We start from the raw sequence: 22,009 nt of genomic DNA on the forward strand, positions 1-22,009 counted from the left end.
ACATGCTTCCATTAAAGATTATTACTAGATAGCATGGCATAAATTACCATTGCTATGGCACTTGATAACTCAGCTCTACAAAATTTGAAGTTGTTGTCTTTGGATCCTAGTATCTCATGACGACACTGTCCAGCTATATATTTACTCTTAATGGCATTGTATTGGCTTCAAGTACTATTGTGAGAAACCTTATTATATAAGCCTTATTATAAATAACATGAGTTGTTTTTGACCAGGATCTGTTATTTGACTCACATATAAAACAGGTTTCTAGGACCGCCCTCTTTATCCTTTACAATATGGCTAAAATTAGGAACATCCTGTCTCAGAGTGATGCAGAAAAACTAGCTTTTGCATTTGTTACTTCAAGATTCGACTACTGCTATTCTTTATTTTTATCACTCTGCTCTGTTTACTCTCCATGTACACATGACACTATTGTTGTCATTAAGTTGTGTTTCTGTCTCAGCAGGTATCCTTGACCTGGTGTTCTCTCCACCCCCATTGGGTGAAGCCAAATGGCCATCCTTCCTGAGTCTGGTTCTGTTGGAGGTTTCTTCCTGTTTAAAGTGAGTTTAATCCTCCACTGTCACCTTGTGTATGCCCAGGATGAGGGACTAAATAAAAGAGAAGATTTTATATGATAATGCTGATAATGACTTGCATTGAATTTAATTATTTCTGTCTCCACTGTATTATAGAAATAAAATATTTAATATGTCATCCACAGCATTTTTAGATGCATCTTCTCAAAATTAAGGCCACAGCAACATATTTGTCTTCTTTGAGAGCACAGCCACTTCCACCAGAATTTCAGATAAATGTACCAGAGAGTACATCTGTTAAGAAATCTGTTATGAAAGACATGTAAATAAGTAAAATACGCTTTAACATTCATAATTTCACCTTTCATCACTCAGATTCCATATTTTTGCCTGCTTAGTGTGCTACATCTGTAAATTAATCATTTGCAAACATCACTCTTCTGCCAAACATTCGGAGTCTAAGGTTGAAAAAAAAAGGTCAAATTTCTGCTGCACTTAAATATTATTTTCTATTATTATCATTATCATTTTTATTTCATAACTTATCTTCTAATTATTATTGCTTTGGACTTTGGTCAAAAATGGTGGAAAAACACCCAGCCCAGTGCGTTTTAGTTCTTTTTACATTGGTATAACAAAGAAAAGTAGCATAAAGGGAAGATGAAATTTGTTGAGTGTTTAGGTCAGATTTAAATGTTGCCGCGCTGGTTTCAATTTGATACTATAAGTTTGAATATACACTGTTTAAAAGACATGTGACCTGTTTTTCAGATCCATCTTTCTGCACGCAGTTTAAACATAACCCCTCCCTCCCCACCTTCAGTTCAGAGACCACCTTCCATGCTGAGTTTCAACCTTCACCTGGATAAGTCATGTGGACGGGAGGAAAACACTTCAGCAGAGGCAGGACTCGAATTTTCCGGTTATGGTTTAAGTCAGCTGACCAGGAAGCAGCCAATCAGAAGTCGTTAGCTGTTGTAAATAAACTGCTGCTGGGAGCTCGCGCTGGAGGCTGCGGAGAGGGAGAAAGAGGGGAAACATGTTGGCGGAAACTACAGTAAACGGTGAGTTGGTGGCTAGTATGGCTTCAGTCATGATAACAAAGTTCCGCGAAAAGGCATTTGTTGCGTTCATGGAAACGCAGCGCACCTTCTTTTCTTGGTATAATAGTTTTCAAAGGCATAAAGTCTAAAATATTCCTACGAGGTGCACATAGTGGCTATGGTACTCGCTATTGATGCATTTTAACATTATTAAATTGCTCTGAAAATAAGTGAATGAAGAATTTCTGACGTTGAAACTATTTCACATTTCGGCGAAAGAATATCAGCAATTCTTGAAGGTTCTAAAGCTGTAGGCTTGTTTGCCAAATTGAATTGATGTATTAATTTATGGATGATTAAGCACCATGTTTTATTAATATGATGTAGTCATTTGATTTATAAAATGACAAATGTTGTGAATAAAGTTGGAATGGGTGGACAGAAAAATAGTTAAGTTCAGGTATTTTATCGATTAATCACTCTCCGAAGTAAGTCAAGCAGGGAAAAAAATGACCTGACAGTTGGATCATTTATTGTCTTAAGCACCACCTGCTGTGTGACACGTGACACATTTATTTTTATGCTCTGTTGACATTTTTCATTATCAAATGGTTAACAGGTACCATCCGCATATTAATCAGTGGATTCAATAATGGTGAAAACGTACATTAGTTGCAGCCTTTCCACCTCTGTTACCTTTTATATGTTTGGTTCTTTGTTTTTGTCTTTTACAAGAGACATGCAGAGTGGTTGTAGTGCACGTTGATCCCCAAGAGTTTGTGTGGAAAAAGTGCACACTCACTGTAAGGTTGGATATAATAGGATTATATATAATCCCGCAGCTGTAAAATAATTTTTACCAGGCAATGCTGCACTCAGATGATTATTGTACCGTGGAACGATGAAAAGCAGTTAGACTTTACTGTATTAGAATACTTAGTTTATTAGTTTGTGTTTTTTAAGCCAATCAGACCGTTTCTGAGACAAAACAAATGGAACTGTATTAATTTATTGTAGCTGTATCACAAAAATATAATTAATTTCCTAAAGGTACAAAAATAGGATTTTAAAGCATGCTGTTCTTTAGCAGGGAATTGGAACTGTCCCACATTCCTTTTGAAATGTTACATAGTCTTCAGTTTTTTTTGGGACACCTTTTATCTTTTTTTATTTTTTTTATTACACATGCTGTTGCAGCCCCATGAATATTTGCAGTAGTTATTAAACAGTTCTGAATTAACTTGAAAGTAAAGCTAAAGTGTGTTATTGTGTTCACAGAGAAGAGGGGAGCTGAGGGGAGCACAGTCGGCGTCAGACAGCAGGTCAGGGTAACACACATCTAAGTTCACTGCTTCACACTTTTTGCTTTCTCTTCTTCATCATTATTATTTTACCTGGGCTTTTCCTACTGTAACAAGTCAAAATGTGTGCTGTGAAAAAGGTCTGTCATCATCATTATCATTTTAATCATCATGAGATCAATAGCAGGCAGTCGTTTGGTAGCACAGTGAGTCATTGCCAGCACAGGTGCAGCCATTCATCTTTTATGTGTTTTGTTTCCTTAACTTTCTAATGTTTTATGTTGCATAACTGGTCTTCTGATTACGGGTGGAGGTAATTAATTTGCAGATGGCATCGGTTGTCTTAAAGCTTCACTGAAACCTGCCTCCTGCAGTGAAAAAGCAACAAATACATGTATAAATTGCTGTTAGTTCTGCATCCTGTTCTGTGAATGTGGGGACGGGTTAGTCTTATGGCCGGCAGAAGCATATATTTAAGCTAAGACTGACATTAGTAAGCAAGGGTGATACTCGCTGTATGTTTGCATGCCTCTTAAGACTCATTTTAAGAGAAGTCTCAGTCAGTTAAATCAAAGGAAGGAAAAAACAGTGAATTATTAACTTTCACACTGTCTTAATGTAGCTGTAGATACTAGATTGAGCACAGCTCTGATTCTGATCTGTCCTAACTGATCTTTCTGTATATTTCTCTGTAAAGTGGATCAGTTTTTGCTCTTCTCTCATGTGTGGGTTGTGTCTGTAGCAGTTGTTATGTAAAGCTCCACCTGACTGCTGTTTTCAGCTGTGACTTCGCTGAGACCTGTATTGTTTGCTTTGCTGTTCTTTTACGACAGGCTCAACCTGACAAGTTGCATTTTTAAAAAAAAATTTTTTTAACCCAAGCCAAGTTATGGAGCCTTGCAGGAAGCAAAGGGACAATGGCACACAATGGATTGTGCACATGGTTCTGAGAAATGTTGAGGAGCGTGTTGATCAGTGAAGACGAGGTCACTGTTAATGGTCTCACATGGGAAAGTGATTAGAACGAGAAACATGGGTCTTGCATGTGATTGTGCATTCTGTTAACTTAACATATTTTGGAATAAATCTGTGTCTTTTTCAACTTAAAGTGTGATCATGAGCATGTCATCAAACATAAAATAGCTGAGTCCTGAGACCTGCAAGACATTCTTCCCACGGTTGCCATGGCTGGGCTGAGAGCAGCTGGGAGGGAAAGCTGGCATTTCAGAAAGTCCCATGAATGTGACATCTATCCCTGGACTTAATTGAACTGTGAACTGTTGCTCTTTTCTCTCTGTGTTGATGGCTCATAATTTCTTTTACTAAATGCACTGTGAGACACATTTGTGCATTTTTAGTATCAGGATCACCTGCAGCAGGAGATTAAGCTTAAATTCAACAGTTAAAAATGTAGCTCCGCAGACGCAAGACAGACCGTTTGGACTAAAATGAGACTTTCATCATTTAGTCAGTGTGAAACCTGTCCTTACATGAGGTTATTCTTTTGATAAATGTATTTTCTGTGATGTACTGACCGCTTTCAACATTAAGATAAAATGCTGACAGTGTTCTCTCTTCACTCACTTTCTCATTCCTGACCTTAAGAAAACATGTTGCTCTTAGAAAGTGTTTCTCGCCGGTGTCAGCTGCAGTCTTGTTGTTTTTAGACATCTCTGCACCATTAAGTGTTTGATTCAGAAACACTGATACAGCTCATCATCATCAGGCTGCTGTGTGTGCACAGTTCTGACACAGTTGTTGCTTTTTCTCTGCTCAGGAGGGCCCTGGAGGACTGTGGGACTCTGTGAAAAAAGCTGCGGTCATCATTGGATCTGGAATCTTATTCTTGGCTGCGTTCGGCAACTCACTGACATGGTAGGATCTCCCCCGCAGCAAAACCCGCTGCTTGTCCTGAATGGACCTGAGGAGAAGAGTTAACATTTAAAGCAGAGAAGAAAAGGCAAGAAAGGCAGGTTGAGTAATTAAAACTCAATAGAATAGAACTTTCTGGGTGGGGCGAGGACAGGACTGGATAGACGAGTGCGAGCAGGACGGTGCATGAGAGTGCCACACACATGATAGGCTGGCACAAGAAAACACAGACTGGTTCCAGACTATGTTAAAAACAAACAAGAAAAGGCAAGATGTGATACGTCAGGACATGATGGGGCATGACATAATTAAATGTTAACTGATGTTAACTGATAGAACAGTTGCATAATGAGAGGCAACAAAAGATGCTATGTGTGAACAGCGAGCAACTGAGAGTGCGCTGAAGTGTCTGGTACTGGAAGGGTATGAATAGATTCTTTGGTGTTAAAATACCATTGAGCTGACAACAGGTTACAGGTTTTCCCAGAGAGCAAGGCACCTGTCAGTGTTATAATGTTATGGCAGATCATGTGTACTTAACATGACACGCCTAAGTATTTCCAGAGGATGTCATGGATGGGACTAGATGTAACATGCTGAGACATGATTGGACAAGACTTACCAGGAGAAGGTAGAACATTAGGTTCAGAGGTCAGATCGTTCCCGTGAACCAAAGACTGTCCATATCGCACCATACCCTGGACTGCGTTGCAACGCGGACATTCTTTGGTTGAGAAAATGTAGAGACAAAGTAAATAACCGTTTGATGCACAGTGTAATGTGTAATGGTTAAGCTGTTACTGAGACTTTTTAGATTTTAAGTTGTTTTAGATGGGTGAAATGTGCTAGCAGTTAGCTTAGAACACTGACCACTGTCTACTGCAGGTGAGACACTGACTACTAATGACTATCTCACAACTCCATTTCAAAGAAAAAAAATCTAAAAGAATTTAAGTCTATGAGGAAGTGCAATACCATTGACTGTAGGGGCTGCTTTCCAACGGAAAGGGGAAGACCCAGGACACGTTGGAGAGACTATGTCTCTCGGCTGACCTGGGAACGCCTCGGGGTCCCCCTGGAAGAGCTGGAGGAAGTGGCCGGGGACAGGGACGTCTGGGCTTCTCTGCTCAAGCTGCTGCCCCCGCGACCGACCCTCGGAGAAGCAGCAGATAATGAATGGATAGCTCTGTTTACTCCCAAAAGTCCCTGTGCTGGTGGTGATTTTACTTTAACCATACGTTACATTACCATATGTTATCGTCACAGGGGTACATGGGTGTTCTCTGGTGGGCTGCGTTTGTGACTAAAAGTTTGACTAAATATTTTTTCTAGAAAAACATAAAAAAAGAAAGTTCAGAGAAACAACAGCAGATGTTCACTATGTAATGAGAAAAATCCTCCGTAGACTTGAAAGCTGACAATGTTTCCTTTCCCAGGCACCTTCAGAGATTCTGGGGAGCTTCGGGGGATTTCTGGCAGAACTTGTGGACAAAGCTGTACTTGGCATTCGAAGGTCATGACGCTGCTTTGTTCTTCCTGGGTAAGGAATAAAATCTGCTTTGTTTTGCTTCTTGTTTAAAAAAGGAGGACATCTGGAGTGACCTTCATTATATTAACAAGTCCTTTGCGAAACACTGGTGGCTTCATGGATGTATGTAGACTTCTTTGGAATCTGACTTGTGATTGCCAGAAGGAGGTTTCAGAGCAGCATGGCTAATGTATTCCAAATTAAGATTTTCTCTCATACGAAACAAATAGGGGTTTATTGTGAGGATTATGGGGCCACACAGAAGGTTACTGTATTTGATGCTAACTGTGATTTAGAACAGTGGTTTAGGTCAGTTATGACATCCGGAATCAACCTTAACAACAAATGAGTGCAAAGATTTGAAAATCAATTAAATCTGCTTTATAATTAAAAATGGTAAAAGGATGGCACATCCGTGTGGGTTTTAAATGCGCTGCAGATTATTTCATCATGTTAGATTTACTTTTACTTTTTTTGGAAACGTGTTGTTTGTGAAAGTTGTGGGGAGCAAAACCCAGCTCGTTAGTAACTGCAGGGTGCACTGTATCGCATATGTGGATATTTTCTAACTTATTTGGGCCAAATGCTGGTGCATCAGCATATTTTTTTATTTTAGTGTAATTAACATTCTGTGAGGCCAACTCCTACTGCTGATACTGTATATGTGCGAATAACATTGTGCTTCCATTCATTTCAAAAGATTCCGATTTAATATGACCTAAAGACTTTTCGTGATGTGTTTGGACTCTCTGAGGTGTGACTTATCTTTCTCAACAGGGACAATGTTGGCCCCCACTGTGGTGTTCTGGACGACAAATGCCCTGCTGCTGTTGGTGGACACTACTGGAAAACCATCTTTCATCACCCGATACCGTATCCAGGTGGACAAGAACAGCCCGGTAGGCTCCAGACTCTCGCGATCAATGAATATTTTGCCTCTTTACAATTTGCTTTCCTTTCTAATTCTTCCTTTGGGAATCTTTGATTAACACATTTGATTTTTTTTTTTTTTTGTGACAGCTTATTCACTTAAAACGACAGATTATTAAATACATCTAACTTTAATGTATCAGTACTGATTATCGGGTTGCTGATCTGATGTGTCCACCACTGAACAAAGTCCTCTCACTGTGTTTGATTAACAGATGTTGTTGCACACGGCGGTGATAAAAGACTAACATTACTGATAAACAAGGCTGGTGAAAAGTAATCATATTGTGATTGTTTATCAGAGATTCTAACCAGGAACACTGTGTGCACACAGGAAGCTCATTTATTGATGCTATAAAAATAGATTCCGTCATGTTCTTTTGTTTTTTTTTATCCACGTTTTCTTCATTAAATGTGTCATTCCCTTCAGAGATCACTTCAGTCAGCTTCACATGGACTGTGTAGTTTATCACCTTTATGGCGCTTCATTGATTTTCACAGACATAAAGTTGTAGATTTTAAACGATGAGGTAATCTGCAACGACAAGCTGCATTACTGTTTCTTGCTGGAGCTCAGTGACCGAAAATAGTCGTCTGAACCTGAGACCTAGTGGTCGTAAAGTAGGCCGTGATGTGGCATCAGCTTTGGCAACACAGCTTGTGTGTCTTATGAGTCGTGTATCAAAGTCCCCGGCAAATCACAGCCATCGAAACGGTCATCGAAACATATCTGGGAGAATAAAACCACTTTGCTCCAGGTAATCCAGGATGTTGGTGATGTTTGTACAGATCCGACCAAATGGGTGCGTCTCACTGTCTTGATAGTGTTAGATTTTCATGCATGTATTGTTACAATGTGTTAGAACTGTAAGTAACAAAAGGCTAAATTGCCCAAAATGTCATGTTGAAACCAATTTTTATTTTTTTTCAAACCAATAAAAATTTGTATCGGCTCTAACAAACAATAAAGAATAAATACTACTGTAAATATAGGCCTCAAAGTAATCGACTTAAATGTATGAGCACATGGCTAAGTTCTTCAGACCTAACACAGGAGCTCCTGTGTGAAAACCATTGTTATTTTTTGCTATTGATGATGCAAGAAAATACACCAAAAGAACTGCAGATGAGAAAAGCCAGGTAAACGTTGGGAGAACATTTTTTGGTTAAACGAGTCCTAGGTAGAGTTCTGCTCAGATGGGGTCCCGTTTGCTCGCCAGAAACCAGGCTTCGACAGTACGTGCAGAGTCCTGAAAGCGAAGCACAGAATGTGATATTACGGTGCTAAATTAGTGCAAAAGGTGTTGGAGAAATGATATTAATAGATTTTACCATGCGTGTAAATAACAAAATACAAATGTGACCTAGTCAAATATCTGGCCTGACTTCAATACAGTAGAACACATTTTGGGGTATTTTTAAAAAAAACTTTAGAGCACAACCCCTCCATCACAGAGAAGCTTAAAATGTGTGAGGACTGACTGAGTGCTCCTCAGCATGGATGATACCAGTGCGGCACCATAAAACTGAAAGAATCAAAGATTTGAATGGAGGAAGGGCCGCACCTCATTTATGAAAATCAGGCATATTCAAATCAATTCTTCCATCCATCCATTTTCTATACACATTTAATCCAATTCAGGGTTGTGGAGAGGCTGGAGCCTAACCCAGCTGTCACTGGGCGAGAGGAGGGGTACAGCCTGGACAGGTCCCCAGTCCATCACAGGGCCTCACTTCAAGAGTCAGTTTAGAATCACCATTAACCTAACATGCGTTATTTTCGGACGGTGGGAGGAGGCTGGGGTATCCGGGGAGAACCCACACATACACGGGGAGAACATGCAAACTCCCCACAGAAAGGCCCAGCTGGGATTTCAACCAGAACTCCACTTGCTGTGATGTGATGGTGCAAACCACCACACCCCCGTGCAGCCCCAATTCAGTTCAATCACACCCTGAAGGGAAATTATATAGCTGCAATAAGAATTAGTGCTATAGATCTGTCAAGATGCATAACAAAGTTAAATGCATTTAAATAAAAATGAGCTGACAGAACTTTCTGAAAGTGAAGCAATGAGAGAGGTGTGGTTAAAATTGTCAGATCTGCCTGTGATCTCTGCTTTCCCATGATGATCAAGGGAAGAAATGCGGGGAAAACTTCCTCCTCTTTTCTCTCCATTTTGTTCCCGTTCCTCATCCTCGACGTCTCGTCTTTAACTCATCTGCATTTGGGGTCTTATTTCGGGGATTTCTTTAACCTTGAAAAGCTCAATTAGCGGCTAACAGATTTAGTTTTATTGGGTAAAAAATATGTAACGGAAAATATAGAATATAGTCTATATAAGGTGGGTGGTTAAAAGGTGGCATGCAAATAGCTACCGCTAATTTCCTCTTATTGATGGCGGTATACATATAACCACGTGGCCTCGCTGCAGGTAGTAACAAAACGCCTTCTGTCTGTACGTTGTCATTGTACTTTGGTGAACACTTATGCAAAGTGCAAAGGTTTATCTGTGACCTTTCAGGGACAAATTGTCCTCACAGGAAAGGTTATCATAACGTATCCTGTGATTATAACAAAGCTCCAAAGGTTAAAAAGGGAAAATGCCGGGTTGACTGTAAAATGCATTTAATAAGATATGATTTGGAAGACACCCTTCCATCTGCCACTAATGCTGACCACAGTGCCATCATCAGTAAACACACGACACATTTAAAGGGTTATTTAAAACGCACTTTTCAATGCAGAGAAATCCAATCAGGATAAAAGTGTTGGATTAACAATATGTTTCATGTATGAGATAAAGCTGAGATGAGAGAGCTGATACAGAATAAGCACATCAACTTACCTGTGCTTATTTTGGAAGCATTTACATTACGACCACACTGAAACGCATCTTCCTAATGAGTGTGATATATTTGCCTCGTTTCTCTTTAGGAGAAAGAAGTTGAAAACCTTCTGAGACTACATCCATTTTATATTTCTCTTCGACTTGTCTGTCCTCCTGCAGGTCGATCGCGTTAAGCTGCGCCAGGCGGTGAAGACTGTCCTCTTCAATCAGGTGTTTATCTCTGGGCCCATGGTGGTGGCCATTTACTACCTGATGAGCTGGAGAGGAAACCCCTGCGGCTCTGAGCTGCCCACCTTCCACTGGGGCCTGATGGAGCTGGCCGTCTTCTCCATCCTGGAGGAAATTGTGTTTTACTATTCGCACAGGTAGAGAGCGTTCTGTCTTCTCCTTTTTTGGCTGCATTAATGCATTTAACCTAGCTTTGGTTCATCAGGGTTTTGTCTGGAGTGTCTTTCTAAACCTCACGTTCTGCACTCCCTGGCTAGTTGTTAATTTGATCTTTTTCTCAGGTTGTTCCACCATCCCAGCCTCTACAAACATTTCCACAAACAGCACCATGAGTGGACCGCTCCCATTGGAGTCGTCTCCATCTATGCCCATCCTCTTGAGCATGTGGTGAGTAATCTCCCGCTGTTTTTTGTTTTGTTCTGTTTTTAGGGGTTTGAGAGGGAGAGGACAGGAAAGAGGGGACCACAAGCACCATAACACCAGACCAGGGATACCTGCAGAGAAAGAGAAATAATGACAACAATAATCATTCATCATATGTTCAGAGAGAAAAAAAGAGCAGAGTGGGGGAAAGGTGTATCATAGGAGCTACCGCACCTCCATGATGATGTGTAAACATTAGACCTGGCAGAGGGTTTCTGCATTTGGTCTTAGTTTTTGTTTAATTAATGATGCCGTGATGCAGTGTGTCGGTCGTGTGTTGTTTGTTTTTTTTCATTGTGTGCCCTGATACATAAAACCATAGAACTTTCTTTTCTACATGACTGTGGTCCAGACATGTTGGAATTGTTATGAATAAATGAAGTAATTTTCACTTTAATGCCACATGGAGCAGATGTTTAAAATGATTGAAATGAGCTGGACTCTGTGCTCCACTTTAATCAAACGTGGGAGGATCGACCCGACCATATATTAAAACTAACAAGCCTTTCTTTTAACTCTGTCTTGGTACCAGAAATTGATCCATGGAGTTAAATCCCATCTTTACACTTGTTATATCCCATTAAAACAGTCAGGGCCTCGTCTGGCTAATAACGTGGTGGGAATTATTTTCAGAAACGGCCTCCTTTACCCTGTTAGCTCGCCTGATGTGCGCCTTTTTGTTTCTAATTTGCTTGATATTTTTGGCCCACTGAATTTGTTGGGTCTTTTTTGCCATTAGCTCTCCAACATGCTGCCGGCGGTAATCGGGCCGGTGGTCCTGGGCTCCCACCTGTCCTCCACCTCCATGTGGTACTGCCTGGCTCTGTTCAGCACCACCATCTCCCACTGCGGCTATCACCTGCCATTCCTGCCCTCCCCCGAGTTCCACGACTTCCACCACCTCAAGTGAGTCTTCCAGAACTGCTTTCCTTTTAGCTTTGATTTATTAGATGTGGGAGGAATTAATTTTTTTCTTAGTTTCTAAATGTTTTGTAGTCTATTTGCTGTCTTTTTTTTTTTTTTTTACAGCGTTCAATAAAATTTAAAGTTGAAATCATTGCACTTTGCACTTAACATTTGACAAGCGATGGCAACTTTTTTGGAGACTGGGTTCTAACTAACACTTGGGCTCCCGGTTCCAGGTTCAACCAGTGTTTCGGGGTTTTCGGTGTGCTGGACAGGCTCCATGGCACCGACTCCAAATTCAGGCAGACCAAGCAGCATGAACGCCACACACTGCTCACCAGCTTCACGCCTCTGACCCAGAGCATCCCTGACTTGCCCAAGAAGGGCCAGTGATGGCCTGTCACCTCTGACCTGTGGTGGCAGTGTGGAGATGGTAAAGTTCTCAATCTGTCTTAATTTCGTTTTGATTGTTTTAATTAGTTTTAATCACAGGTTTATACTGTGAAACTCTGCCAGACCTTTGTAGTCACAACATCGTTGCACTTTAACAGATTGTACTCAGTTCCATGTTCACCGCCAGTCACCGGGTGACCTTTAGCCCCACAAATACGTCTTGGTTTGGTTCAATGATGGTAGTTGTGTTCTGGTAACACCCCATCAAAGTGAAAAGAGGAAAAACAGCTCATATCCACCAGGAAAAGCAAATAAAACAATGTCTGAGAAGTTCTAAGAAGAGTCATTCAGATTAGACTTTATGCATTTCTGTTCATTTCACAATTTTAAGTTCCTGCATTTTCTTTTCTAAACTCAGTGCAAATTTAAACTGACTAACATGAGCTCAGAAGTCATCTTGTGTACTGGACAGTCTGGTCATTGATGGAGTGAAGGCAGATCCTCAAACCTCTGCTTGCCTTCAGCCACAAAACTTAAGATTTCTATGATGGGACTCATTCCCTTAATGTTGTGCCAAAGTTCCTGTGTTCAAAGAAAGCACCTCAGCTGTTGTTAGTGTGGGTGTGAGAGAAGCCCTTCACACAGGAAGGGGGGGTTCTCCCAGACTCCTAATGACACAGTGATGTAATCATGTCAGGACCCTTAAGTTTTTTTTTTTTTTTTTAATATAGCATCAGTGTTGTAAACTGTGTTGGTAAAAGGGGGGTTAAGTACTGGCTTCTGCACTAATTCTTAAACTGACTTTTTTATTGCACATTGCTGCGCAAACAAACAGCACTTAAAGCTCTGCACTCTTGTGATGCGTTCACTTACCGTCTAAATGGAGGAAGCTCGTCTTCTCTGGCAAAGGACAGATGATGGTGGCACATAAACATGCATTGAAATGTTAGATGTGTTTTGTAAAACAGAAAACCTTCTGTCGGGAATGTATATCTTACAATAAACAAAAATGTGACGAATGTTCTTATGGGACTGTTTAAGAATAAAATGTTTTAAAAATAATTGTTTTTCTGCCCTTCTTCCTCATTTCACAGCAGTTGCAACTCAGACAGAAATGATCACAGTAGCTGGTGTTTGAGGTTTTTTTGTCCGTTTTGTGGTTTTTTTTTCTTTATTAAAGGAAAAGCATAATTACTACAAATTACAAATAACACTAATAGCGAATCACGTCAGCCTACAAAGCAGATATTATGAATATTAAATGTTATAATACAAGATCTCATTCAAGTATTTTACATTTTTCCATTTTATATATTTTTTTGTTCCTTTTTTCCTTATTTTCATCTTTTTTTCCTCATGACAAGCCTAGGATATTGTAATGTAATGAACTATTTTAATGGTTCATATACAGTTATTTCTTATTCATATGGCTTTATGGAATTTTTGTCCTTTTTTCAGTCAGACATAACCAGCCATATTCCTCTGGGCGACGTCACAAACCCCAGTCGGGCTCTTATCTGCCCCTCCCTGCTGTCCTTCCCAAGTCCATCTCTCATCGTTCTGGTGTCCAGCCAGCAGGCCATGTCCATGCGAAACTTGATGGGCCCCGTAGGCAGCGCCCCCTAGAGTTCATATAGACACCGAGCAGCAAGTCAACGCTGATAAAGAAGGCCGTAAACTCCCAAATCATTCGAGTCCCGTCAAATGTCCACAGACAGATGATGACACAAGAGGGAGGGTCGTGTCACTGTTCCGAGGGGAAGAGGGAGGTCTTTCATGTCCAAATCACTCAGGCAAAGGCTTCACTGGTTTGGAAAAGTGAGGTTTTCTGAATATTTCATAGCTCTTCTGTTTCAAATCAGTAAACACTTTGATACATCAGCCGTTAGCTCGCCGACACAGATCCAAAACTCCCCAGAGATGAATCAACGAAAGGTTCATGGGGGGGGTTTAAAAAAAAAAAAAAAAAAAAAGAAAAGAAACAGGTACAACTTTGTCTGATGAACCTGGATTTGAAGGAGAGAAAAAACACTAACAGGACAAAGTGACATCCACCCCTGGAACCGGCAGGCGGAATCATCACTGCGGCAAACACAGGCACAGTTTCAGCTAAAAATATCAAGTTTGTCATTTCAGAAGGTTTCAATTACGCGACTACTGCAGGGTTAAAAAAAAATAAAAAATAAAAAAACCCAAAACACTGCAGGCTGTTAACGGGTCATTTCACTTCACATATGGATTTCCAGGTTTATTAAGACTTTGGACCCCCCCCCCTCCCAAAAAAAAAAAAGTATTCTAATACATCTCCAGACTTATCAACAAACTATCTTAAACACTCCGGGCTAAAGACTTCATTATTAGTTTGTCTAATTTCAACAGTTTGTTGTTGGAAATGTTGCTCTCGTCTTGGCAAACGCCTTCACTAGTGTAAAAGAAAAAAAAAAAAAGTCTAATCTTTCATTTCAACATGAAACACTACAAACTTAAAGAACTTTCCCTTTTACGCTTCCCAAATCCACAGTCCACAGATGTTTAAAAGCCTGACAAACCCACCTCCAGCACGAGAAACACAGCAAAAAGAAAAGAAAAAGAATTAAAAGATAATCGTTTAAAAAAAAAAAAAAGACATACACATGTAAGGCAAATATATAATCTGTTCTATAAACAATAAAACGTAGAAGGGAGCATAGATCATTTCTCTTCTTCTGTCAAATTCACATTTACATTAGTTGTACTTGATATCATCAGTTCTGGAGCTGGATAAAGATTTTCATCATCCGCTGTGGGATGAGTGACGACTCGGAGCGCCAATGAACAATCCTGTTTTCAGTCTCCGCCCGCAGCGAGGCAGCCGTTGTGTGCTCACGCTGCTACATCTGTACCTGACCACACTCGGTAGTGTTCATGCCTGTAACTGATGTGTGAAACGGGGAAGCAGCGCGGCTGATTGGCCTCGTCAAGTCAGGCGGCCGAACATCTGAGCCTGCGTCGGAGCATGAGGGCCCTCCTCGCAACTGTCGCCTCTTCAAGTAATGTAGCGTCGCCGATGGATGGATGTCCAACAGATGGATGAACGGATGGATGCAGCTCATATGACGGGGAGGTGGAGGAAGAAGGACCCTAAAGGAGATCATCTGGGGTTCGTTCTTCCACTCAAGTGTTTTTTTTTCCTTCTTCTTTTCAGCTCAAAAAAGCAACAAGTTGCAAACACATGAAAGAATTACAGGGCTGTAACAGACTGAGTGACACCTGGAAGACAGTTCTGAAAAGGTGACGGAGGAGGGGGAGGGATGGAGGACACTTGGGCAGACGAAGCGCCACATAGTGGCCTCTGCTGGAAACGGTGACTAGATAAATGGTGATTTGGATGCTGTACAATAGACAATAAGGTGGCGGGCACAAGTTAGAAGCCGTAAAGCCATTAAAATAAGGCAACTTTCAATAATCTTGTCCATCTGAGGGGTTGAAACAAGTCTCTCTCTCTTTTTTTTTTCTCTAAATCATTTGGTTGTTTAGTAATTCCCCTCCATGACCAGCCATAAAGTAAATCAAATATTTCTCATTTTCAGCCCCTCGACTGAGAGCAGTCAGGGGCCCTGCGGATGGAAATGTCAGTCGCTCGGTTTAAACCACTTTGGTCCGGCTGGATGTCAGGAGCAGCGCGGCCTCCAGCGCGCCGCTGGTGGGGCGTTTCAGGTGCTCAGTCCACATCCACCATCTCATGCTGAAGAAGTCATTTCTCTCAATTCTGGGCAAGGAATCAAATATCTTTCAGCCAGCAGGACAGTGACAATTAAAGAGGAGGGTCCCAGTCACAGAGAAAGGGGGGGGGGGGGGTCAACATGGAGGGGAGGGGGGGTTCCTAAACCATGGATCATGTGGACCGGCGGGGGTTTGTAAAGGGGAAAGAAGCGTCTTAATCCTCATTCATTTCTTGCCAAATTAAAACGTTCTAAAAGACTTAAATCAATAAACAAGCAGTAGCGATTGTTTGTTCTCCGCATTTCTCAGACGTGTGATGTCGGGGGAAGATTAAGTGTCGTGCTTGAATGTAGGGCTGGACGCCCCTCCCCCTCCTGTGGCGCAGAGAGAACCGGCGACTTGCAGACGTGGTTGAGCCGATCCGTGTGAGCCAGTGTGTTCGTGTGTGTGGAGTTACTTCGGTGTTTTGGCATCTGGTGCGGGTTCGGCGGGGGGCGCGGGGCCTTTCTGGCTGGCGGGTTTGGCGTCATGCTTGGCTGCGGGGCCCGGAGCAGCAGCGTTGGGGGCGGAGCCTCCGCTTGCCTGGCTGTGGGGCCGACAGGAGGGTTGGGAGGGATGTCGGCGGCGACCGTCCCCGCTGGATGAGTGTCTTCTGCGGCCTCCTTCCTCCATCGGCGGCTTAAACCACAAAGTCACATTTTAGATAAACAAAGACATTCAAGTTTAAAACTCAGTCTCACAAAACGTTCCATCGTGTGGCAGAGTTTAAGGCAGCAAAGCTCCTCTGACAGTAGACTGAGGACAACAACAAACGTCTTAATATCCACAACATTACACCGACTTATGCCTCAACCACCAAACAATAACCCACTTACATCAATTCTGAAATCTTCCAGGCGTTTGAACTTGCGCAGATGATCCTGCAGCTTGGGGTCGATCTCTAAGGTCTTGGCTTTGGAGTATTTGAGAAAAGCCCAGAACTTTTCCAGTCCATAAAGTTGGCCTGAGATCAGGAGACAGAAAAATGTCTTCAATCGTGTCTGAAAGTCAATCTTATTTTACAGAAGACGAGCACTAAAGCAGACATGAAGCATCACAGACAGGGTCTCCTCTGATGCATGTCCCATGTTTCCTCACCGGCCTCGTAGTCTTTGATGGTCTCCTCCTGGAAGTCCTTAAAGATGTCCGGTCTGAACTTCTTCTCCAAACCGTAGCTGTAGTACCTGAACAAGCACTCCAAACCGTACCTGCAACACACGAACATAGTGTGTGAGAATTAAGCGGAATGGGTTCAACACACAAACCAAAACACACACAGTGGGATCAAGAACTGAAATGTCAAACAGGGATCTTCAGTTTAATCGGCTGTTGATTAATGATCAGACCGTGTTCAGCAAACAGCTGAGCTCAAAGCCAAAAGCTGCACAGTCAGCACCACGCAGGCTGCAGGATGTTTTCTCTAAAGGAACAACACGTATAAAATGTTTTCCTGAGATCAGCTGAACCTGAAAGCATCTCTAACATCAATCTACACGTCATGGCGGCTGAGTTCATTTCATTCAGTCTCTCACGAACAGCAACATGAACTGACAAAAACAATCAACTCGACTGAAATCAAAAGCAGGCCGACAGCTTGGAAACGACTGTTTGAAGAAGTTGTTACATCCAGAAGTCCACCCAGGAGTAGTGAAGGCTCTTACCTGTAACCCTCTTTCCCGTCCTCGACCACCAGCTGTCTGAACTCCTCGTACATCTTTCTGTTGAAGTGATCCCGCAGGAAAAATGACCAGAAGCGGAAGAGTGTGTTCATCTCCTGTGATTGGCCAATACCCAGCCGCTTCCGCTCTGCGATTGGAGGACAGGAAAGGAGGAAAAGAATTATTCTTCCCTGAAGGAATCAGTAAGCACCTGCTATCAGTTCGATGGCCACACAGCCCCTGGGGGCGGGCGTGGGGGGTGTTGGTGATGTAAAACAGAGGGAAACGTACCATTGAGGCAGCGCCGGCGGTACTTGTGGTAAACATGTTGCGTGAAGCCGTTCTCCTTCAGCAGCTCGTGTGATGGATGCTGGAACTTGGGAAGGGACTGAGGCGTGCAGCCAATGTTGCCCAGGGCGGGGGTGCCCTCTGATGGGCTGGCATTAGAGCTGAGAGGGAGGAAGGTGGAGGAGGTTAAGAACACAGAGCGGGTGCAGCCACCTTGAATAAATGTAGATGTACTGTACTTGTATAGCGCCGGGGAAGCCGAGTAACTCAGATCTAGTTGAGTTACTCAGTCCCGAGTGCAAGGTCAACATCACCTGCTGTATTCTACAGCCAGAGTTTTTTAAACTGAAGCCAAAATCACATGTATTGATAACCATTTGTTGGCTTTTAACTAATTAACACAACTCCATACGTGTGGGCCCATGTCTTCATGGCGCCTTGGGTCATAATGTTACATCACAAGTAAGAAATCTGTCTTTATGTTCTGTAACGTCTCAAATTCAGCTTCAGAATCCCGTGACACAGACCTGAGGTCGTGCAACAAAGATTTCTTTTGGTTTTTCTTCATCATGAAGATCCTGACGGTCCAAATGATTCAAAACAGAAAACTTACTTTCAACCATTAAATGCAGCTGTTTGTATGACAGTGGCCTTCTCTGGGTCTCATTCTACCGTCCCACACGAAACGCTCGTAAATGTCCCATCATGCTCGACAAAAACCAGCGACGCTCTCCTTTCTAATCAGCTGTTTGGTTTTTTCTGTAAATTGCGATTATTAAAATCCTTGGTAGTGTGACGCAGGCAGTCTCACCTGACGGAGGCGGTGCGGGAGCGGTGCTCTCTGGAGTCCATCACCCAGCCCACGTGGCACTCCATGGGCGGGTTGGAGCTGTGTCGGGTCTTCCTTTTCCTCGGCGTCTGACAGGGAACGGACAATAACTCATGTTTCCAAGTGAAATATTGTGTCACTGTACATGTCATAAACCACAGTTTTAGCTTGGCTCTTACCTTGGCGTCGACAGGCCGGCTTTCCTTCACCACCGGGTAGAAGCGCGGCGTCATGGTTGGGTCCTTCCGGTGAGGGGTGCGAGGCGTGCGGGGCGTCCGGGCACTGCGGTAGTTTGGTGAGTCAGGCACGGTAGTGGGGAGCGAGCGGGCTATCGAGGAGGGTTCAGGGGCACCGAAGAGTTTGTTTGCCAAAGCGTCTGTGGGGACTGAAGACAACAATGTTTCATCTTTATGTTTAGTTTACTGTCAGCTCAGGAATTCTGAACAAACTTCACACAAGGCCTCCTCTGAGTCAGCATCAAGTGAAGCGGTGGCCCAACAGATGCAGATGCTGCCTTATTACAGATAAATAAGCAAGTTTACAGCAGAATAAAACTAAGAAGACGCTGCTACACCCCACAGTGGAGCATTTCTTGTGCTCGTCATGAAGTGCGTTTGTGTCCTTACTCTGCTGGGGCCGTGGGGGACCCGGGGGGACCTCCTGATTGGGGTCGACGGGTGGTTCCGGGGTCAGGCAGTCAAACTCTTCACGACTGATCAGGTGGACCTTCTTGAAGTTCTCCACCTCTTGCTGTGAAAATGAGATAATCGAGAGTTAATGTGAGGATCTGAGAAAACCAAAGACTTACCGGGAGAGATCTGAAGAGAATCAGTTTGTTTTCAAGAAATTATCTTCAAAATCACTTTGACAGTTTAAAAAGATGGCAAAAGGCCTGCTCATGTTGGTACAAAGAACTTAAAAAATGTATATCCTAAAACCAGACTTTTCAGTGTAAACCTTTACAAATCTATCAGCTGAAAACTGAACTGGACCGAGGTCACGTTCCTACGTTAAAAACATTAAACGCAGTCAGAGAGTTGGATATAAGAACCTGTGACATTAAAGGAAATCATCAACGGACCTCATCTTTAGCAGTCTGGAGGCTGAGATGCAGCAGCACAACGCAGCTGCCCAAAGCACCTTTTTCACCCTCATATCTGCCGTCCAACTGTTCTGCCACGAGCACACCAACCGACACACACCCTGAACTTTCAAAGCAGCTGTCCCTCCAACACGTCTCGTTATAGAAAAATCCTCCTTTTTCAAGATCTGACGTCTGACTCACATGCTGACTCGTAACCTCGGATCTTTGAGCGTCCATCTTCGTGTCCCCCTGCAGCCCTCAGGCCGAGGGCGTGCATGTGGGGTTTATTTATAAACAAGCGGCCTGTGTTCCACACACCGCTGGATATGTGCAGGCCGACACGTGAAGGTCCCACAAAGAGTTCAACAATGCAACAATGGCCAGCAGCAACAACAAAAACAAAACAAAAACTACTTTCTGTTCATATCCAGAACCAGCCGTAACTGAAGGAGAATAAATCTACTTGTCATCCGGCCTCGGGCAGAAACGCCTCCAAACCACAATGATGTAATGTGGAAGCCTTTAGAGGAGCCGCTCCAATGAGTCACTTGTTATTCGACATTAAAACAGTAGCTCTGGAATCAAAGGGACATGCTCACCTTGATGGTGGCGTACTCGGGCTCGTACGTGTCATCCCACAGGTCCTGCTCGTAGTAGAAGAGCCCGTCGTTGATCACCTTGACCAGCTCGCAGGTCAGCTTGGCACGCGACGTGTGGTGGCCCGTGCGGTCGCCTCCCGGGTGCTTCCTCAGGTAGGGCGGCGTTTGCGTCACGATCAGGATCTTGTTGACGTCGTGGTCGTCGAGCTCGCCGTCCGTGTCCTCGTCTGACCAGTCGGTGAAGGTGTTGCGGCGCCCGTCCATCTGCTCCATCTCCTCATCGAACATGAAGTCCAGCTCCTCCGGTTCATCTTGCTCTGCTCCGTCCTGATCAAACAGTCAGAACCAGCCCCAATCATTAAATTCCACTGCTTCACACTAAATGAACACTGCAGACACCACAGAGCTGTAGTTCGTTTTCATGTTTCATTCCGGAAAAAGCGATGCTCCCAGGTTACATTTCTTCCTCACCTTATTTCCTGAGGTAGCAGGGGAGGGCGAGGAGCCGGGCTGGGGAACCGGGGATCGAACAGAATCGTCCTTTTCCTTCTGCTGCTGCAACGAGGGGGCCTTCATCAGTAAACCAAACACAAGAAGCAGAGGAAGGAGGAGGTGGAAGGTGTGAAAAGAGACCAATGATGAAGAAATGATGACCAGTGCTCAGAGAGCAAAATGAAAAACTGCTTTACTGGATCTTTGTGCACAAATACATGACATGGCTGCAGAGAAGCACGGATGAGTTGAATGACAAACTGATTTTAAAATGTAGGGCTGAGTTTGGCTGGAACGATGAAACTCACTGGTTTTACATAAGTGATGACTGATGGACACTTTCCAGCATCAACAGAGAAATCCCTGCAGCTCTATGCTGGCAGGAGGCGTCATTGTGGAAAACCAGCAAACAGAACAACATGCCTTCTGAAGACTTTTCACCTTCTCTGAGCTGACCTTGGGTCTGGCTGGGGAGGGTCTGGGCCTCTTCTTCACCTCGATCCAGGACTCGGAGTCCAGGTCGGGGAGGCTGGCTGAGAGGCCCTTCGGCATCGTCTTGAGGTTGGAGATATCCGATTCAGTCTTGGTCAGTTGCTCCCCTGATGAGGCGGTCCTGGAAGACCCTGCAGCAGACAGAGGGCCAGAGACAATATCTCCTCTGATTACCAGCACCAGTGATTTCATTTATTAACAGTTTCCTGTGGGACTTTTGAAACCATGTTATAATGCAGGATGAGTAAGTAAGTCCAAAAAAATCTTAGGAAATCTTACTTTTTTCAAAGCAAATGGAAAAAAAGGTACTTTAAAAAAAATTTTTTTTTAAAAAGACCTAGAAATAAGAGTTTTGTTGCCCCGCCCCCGCTGCCCACCTCTGGGCTCCTCGGTCATCTGTCTCGGGACAAACTCGGGACAGTTGATGAGCTGGGAGAAGTCAGTGTGTGTGTGGTTGGGAACGTTCAGGCCCGGAAGCGGCCACTTCTCAGGGTCCACCTTCCGACGGATCTTCATGTCTATCACCTCCACTTCCTTACTGTCCTTCAAAGCCTGAAGCAGAGATGATACACCGGTTAGACGAAGGGGGAAAAGAAATACAACAGCTTTCCTGCAGAAAGCATCGCTGTGAGGTTAAAGGAAAAGAGTTGATGCTTTATCGCAATATAGATATAAAAATCTGCTCCTGTTCGCCTGAATCAGCCTCAGACTGTCAGAACCTGCAGAAATACCTACATGTAAAGTAAGTCTCAGCCGGTTCTCAGACAAGAAAGTGCAGCACACAATAAATAGTCCAGAAAAGGTC

General features: G+C 43.2%; 2 protein-coding genes across 7 annotated transcripts in view; one reads left to right on the forward strand and one right to left on the reverse strand.

The window, feature by feature from the left end:
* Positions 1-1,510: 1,510 nt before the first annotated feature.
* Positions 1,511-13,083, forward strand: faxdc2 (fatty acid hydroxylase domain containing 2). 2 transcript variants are annotated; one of them, XM_072374877.1, is made up of 9 exons: positions 1,511-1,609; positions 2,867-2,910; positions 4,667-4,764; positions 6,198-6,301; positions 7,067-7,188; positions 10,231-10,436; positions 10,581-10,686; positions 11,462-11,628; positions 11,865-13,083. In XM_072374877.1, exons 1-9 carry the CDS (start codon positions 1,585-1,587, stop codon positions 12,019-12,021), a joined length of 1,029 nt encoding a protein of 342 aa, XP_072230978.1. In that variant the 5' UTR covers positions 1,511-1,584; the 3' UTR covers positions 12,022-13,083. The 2 variants fall into 2 exon arrangements, with proteins under 2 accessions (XP_072230978.1, XP_072230979.1); XM_072374878.1 differs by lacking the exons at positions 1,511-1,609; positions 2,867-2,910 and adding an exon at positions 3,762-3,903.
* A 451-nt stretch (positions 13,084-13,534) lies between these two features.
* The window catches only part of larp1 (La ribonucleoprotein 1, translational regulator), a 43,262-nt gene continuing 34,787 nt past the window's right edge, over positions 13,535-22,009 (reverse strand). For 2 of the 5 annotated variants that reach the window (XM_072374876.1, XM_072374872.1), the window contains 12 exons: positions 21,582-21,756; positions 21,154-21,335; positions 20,692-20,790; positions 20,221-20,547; positions 19,164-19,287; positions 18,717-18,922; positions 18,520-18,626; positions 17,712-17,869; positions 17,424-17,568; positions 16,861-16,970; positions 16,599-16,726; positions 13,535-16,401 (listed from right to left, as the gene is read on the reverse strand). In XM_072374876.1, the coding sequence (XP_072230977.1) occupies positions 16,177-16,401; positions 16,599-16,726; positions 16,861-16,970; positions 17,424-17,568; positions 17,712-17,869; positions 18,520-18,626; positions 18,717-18,922; positions 19,164-19,287; positions 20,221-20,547; positions 20,692-20,790; positions 21,154-21,335; positions 21,582-21,756 (1,986 nt within the window). In that variant the 3' untranslated portion in view covers positions 13,535-16,176. The remainder of the gene's footprint in view (positions 16,402-16,598; positions 16,727-16,860; positions 16,971-17,423; positions 17,569-17,711; positions 17,870-18,519; positions 18,627-18,716; positions 18,923-19,163; positions 19,288-20,220; positions 20,548-20,691; positions 20,791-21,153; positions 21,336-21,581; positions 21,757-22,009) is intronic. The other 3 variants (XM_072374875.1, XM_072374873.1, XM_072374874.1) reach the window with 3 other exon arrangements.

This window comes from Leuresthes tenuis, unplaced genomic scaffold (assembly GCF_036924035.1).
Source record: "Leuresthes tenuis unplaced genomic scaffold, fLeuTen1.0.hap1 SCAF_21, whole genome shotgun sequence".
NCBI lineage: Eukaryota > Metazoa > Chordata > Actinopteri > Atheriniformes > Atherinopsidae > Leuresthes > Leuresthes tenuis.

Excerpts from the sequence above, each read along its gene's own strand:
- faxdc2 (XM_072374877.1), top strand. The coding sequence starts at position 1,585 with ATGTTGGCGGAAACTACAGTAAACG. Across the intron at positions 4,765-6,197 it reads TTCGGCAACTCACTGACATG|GCACCTTCAGAGATTCTGGG; the intron begins GTAGGATCTCCC and ends TTCCTTTCCCAG. Across the intron at positions 7,189-10,230 it reads AGGTGGACAAGAACAGCCCG|GTCGATCGCGTTAAGCTGCG; the intron begins GTAGGCTCCAGA and ends GTCCTCCTGCAG.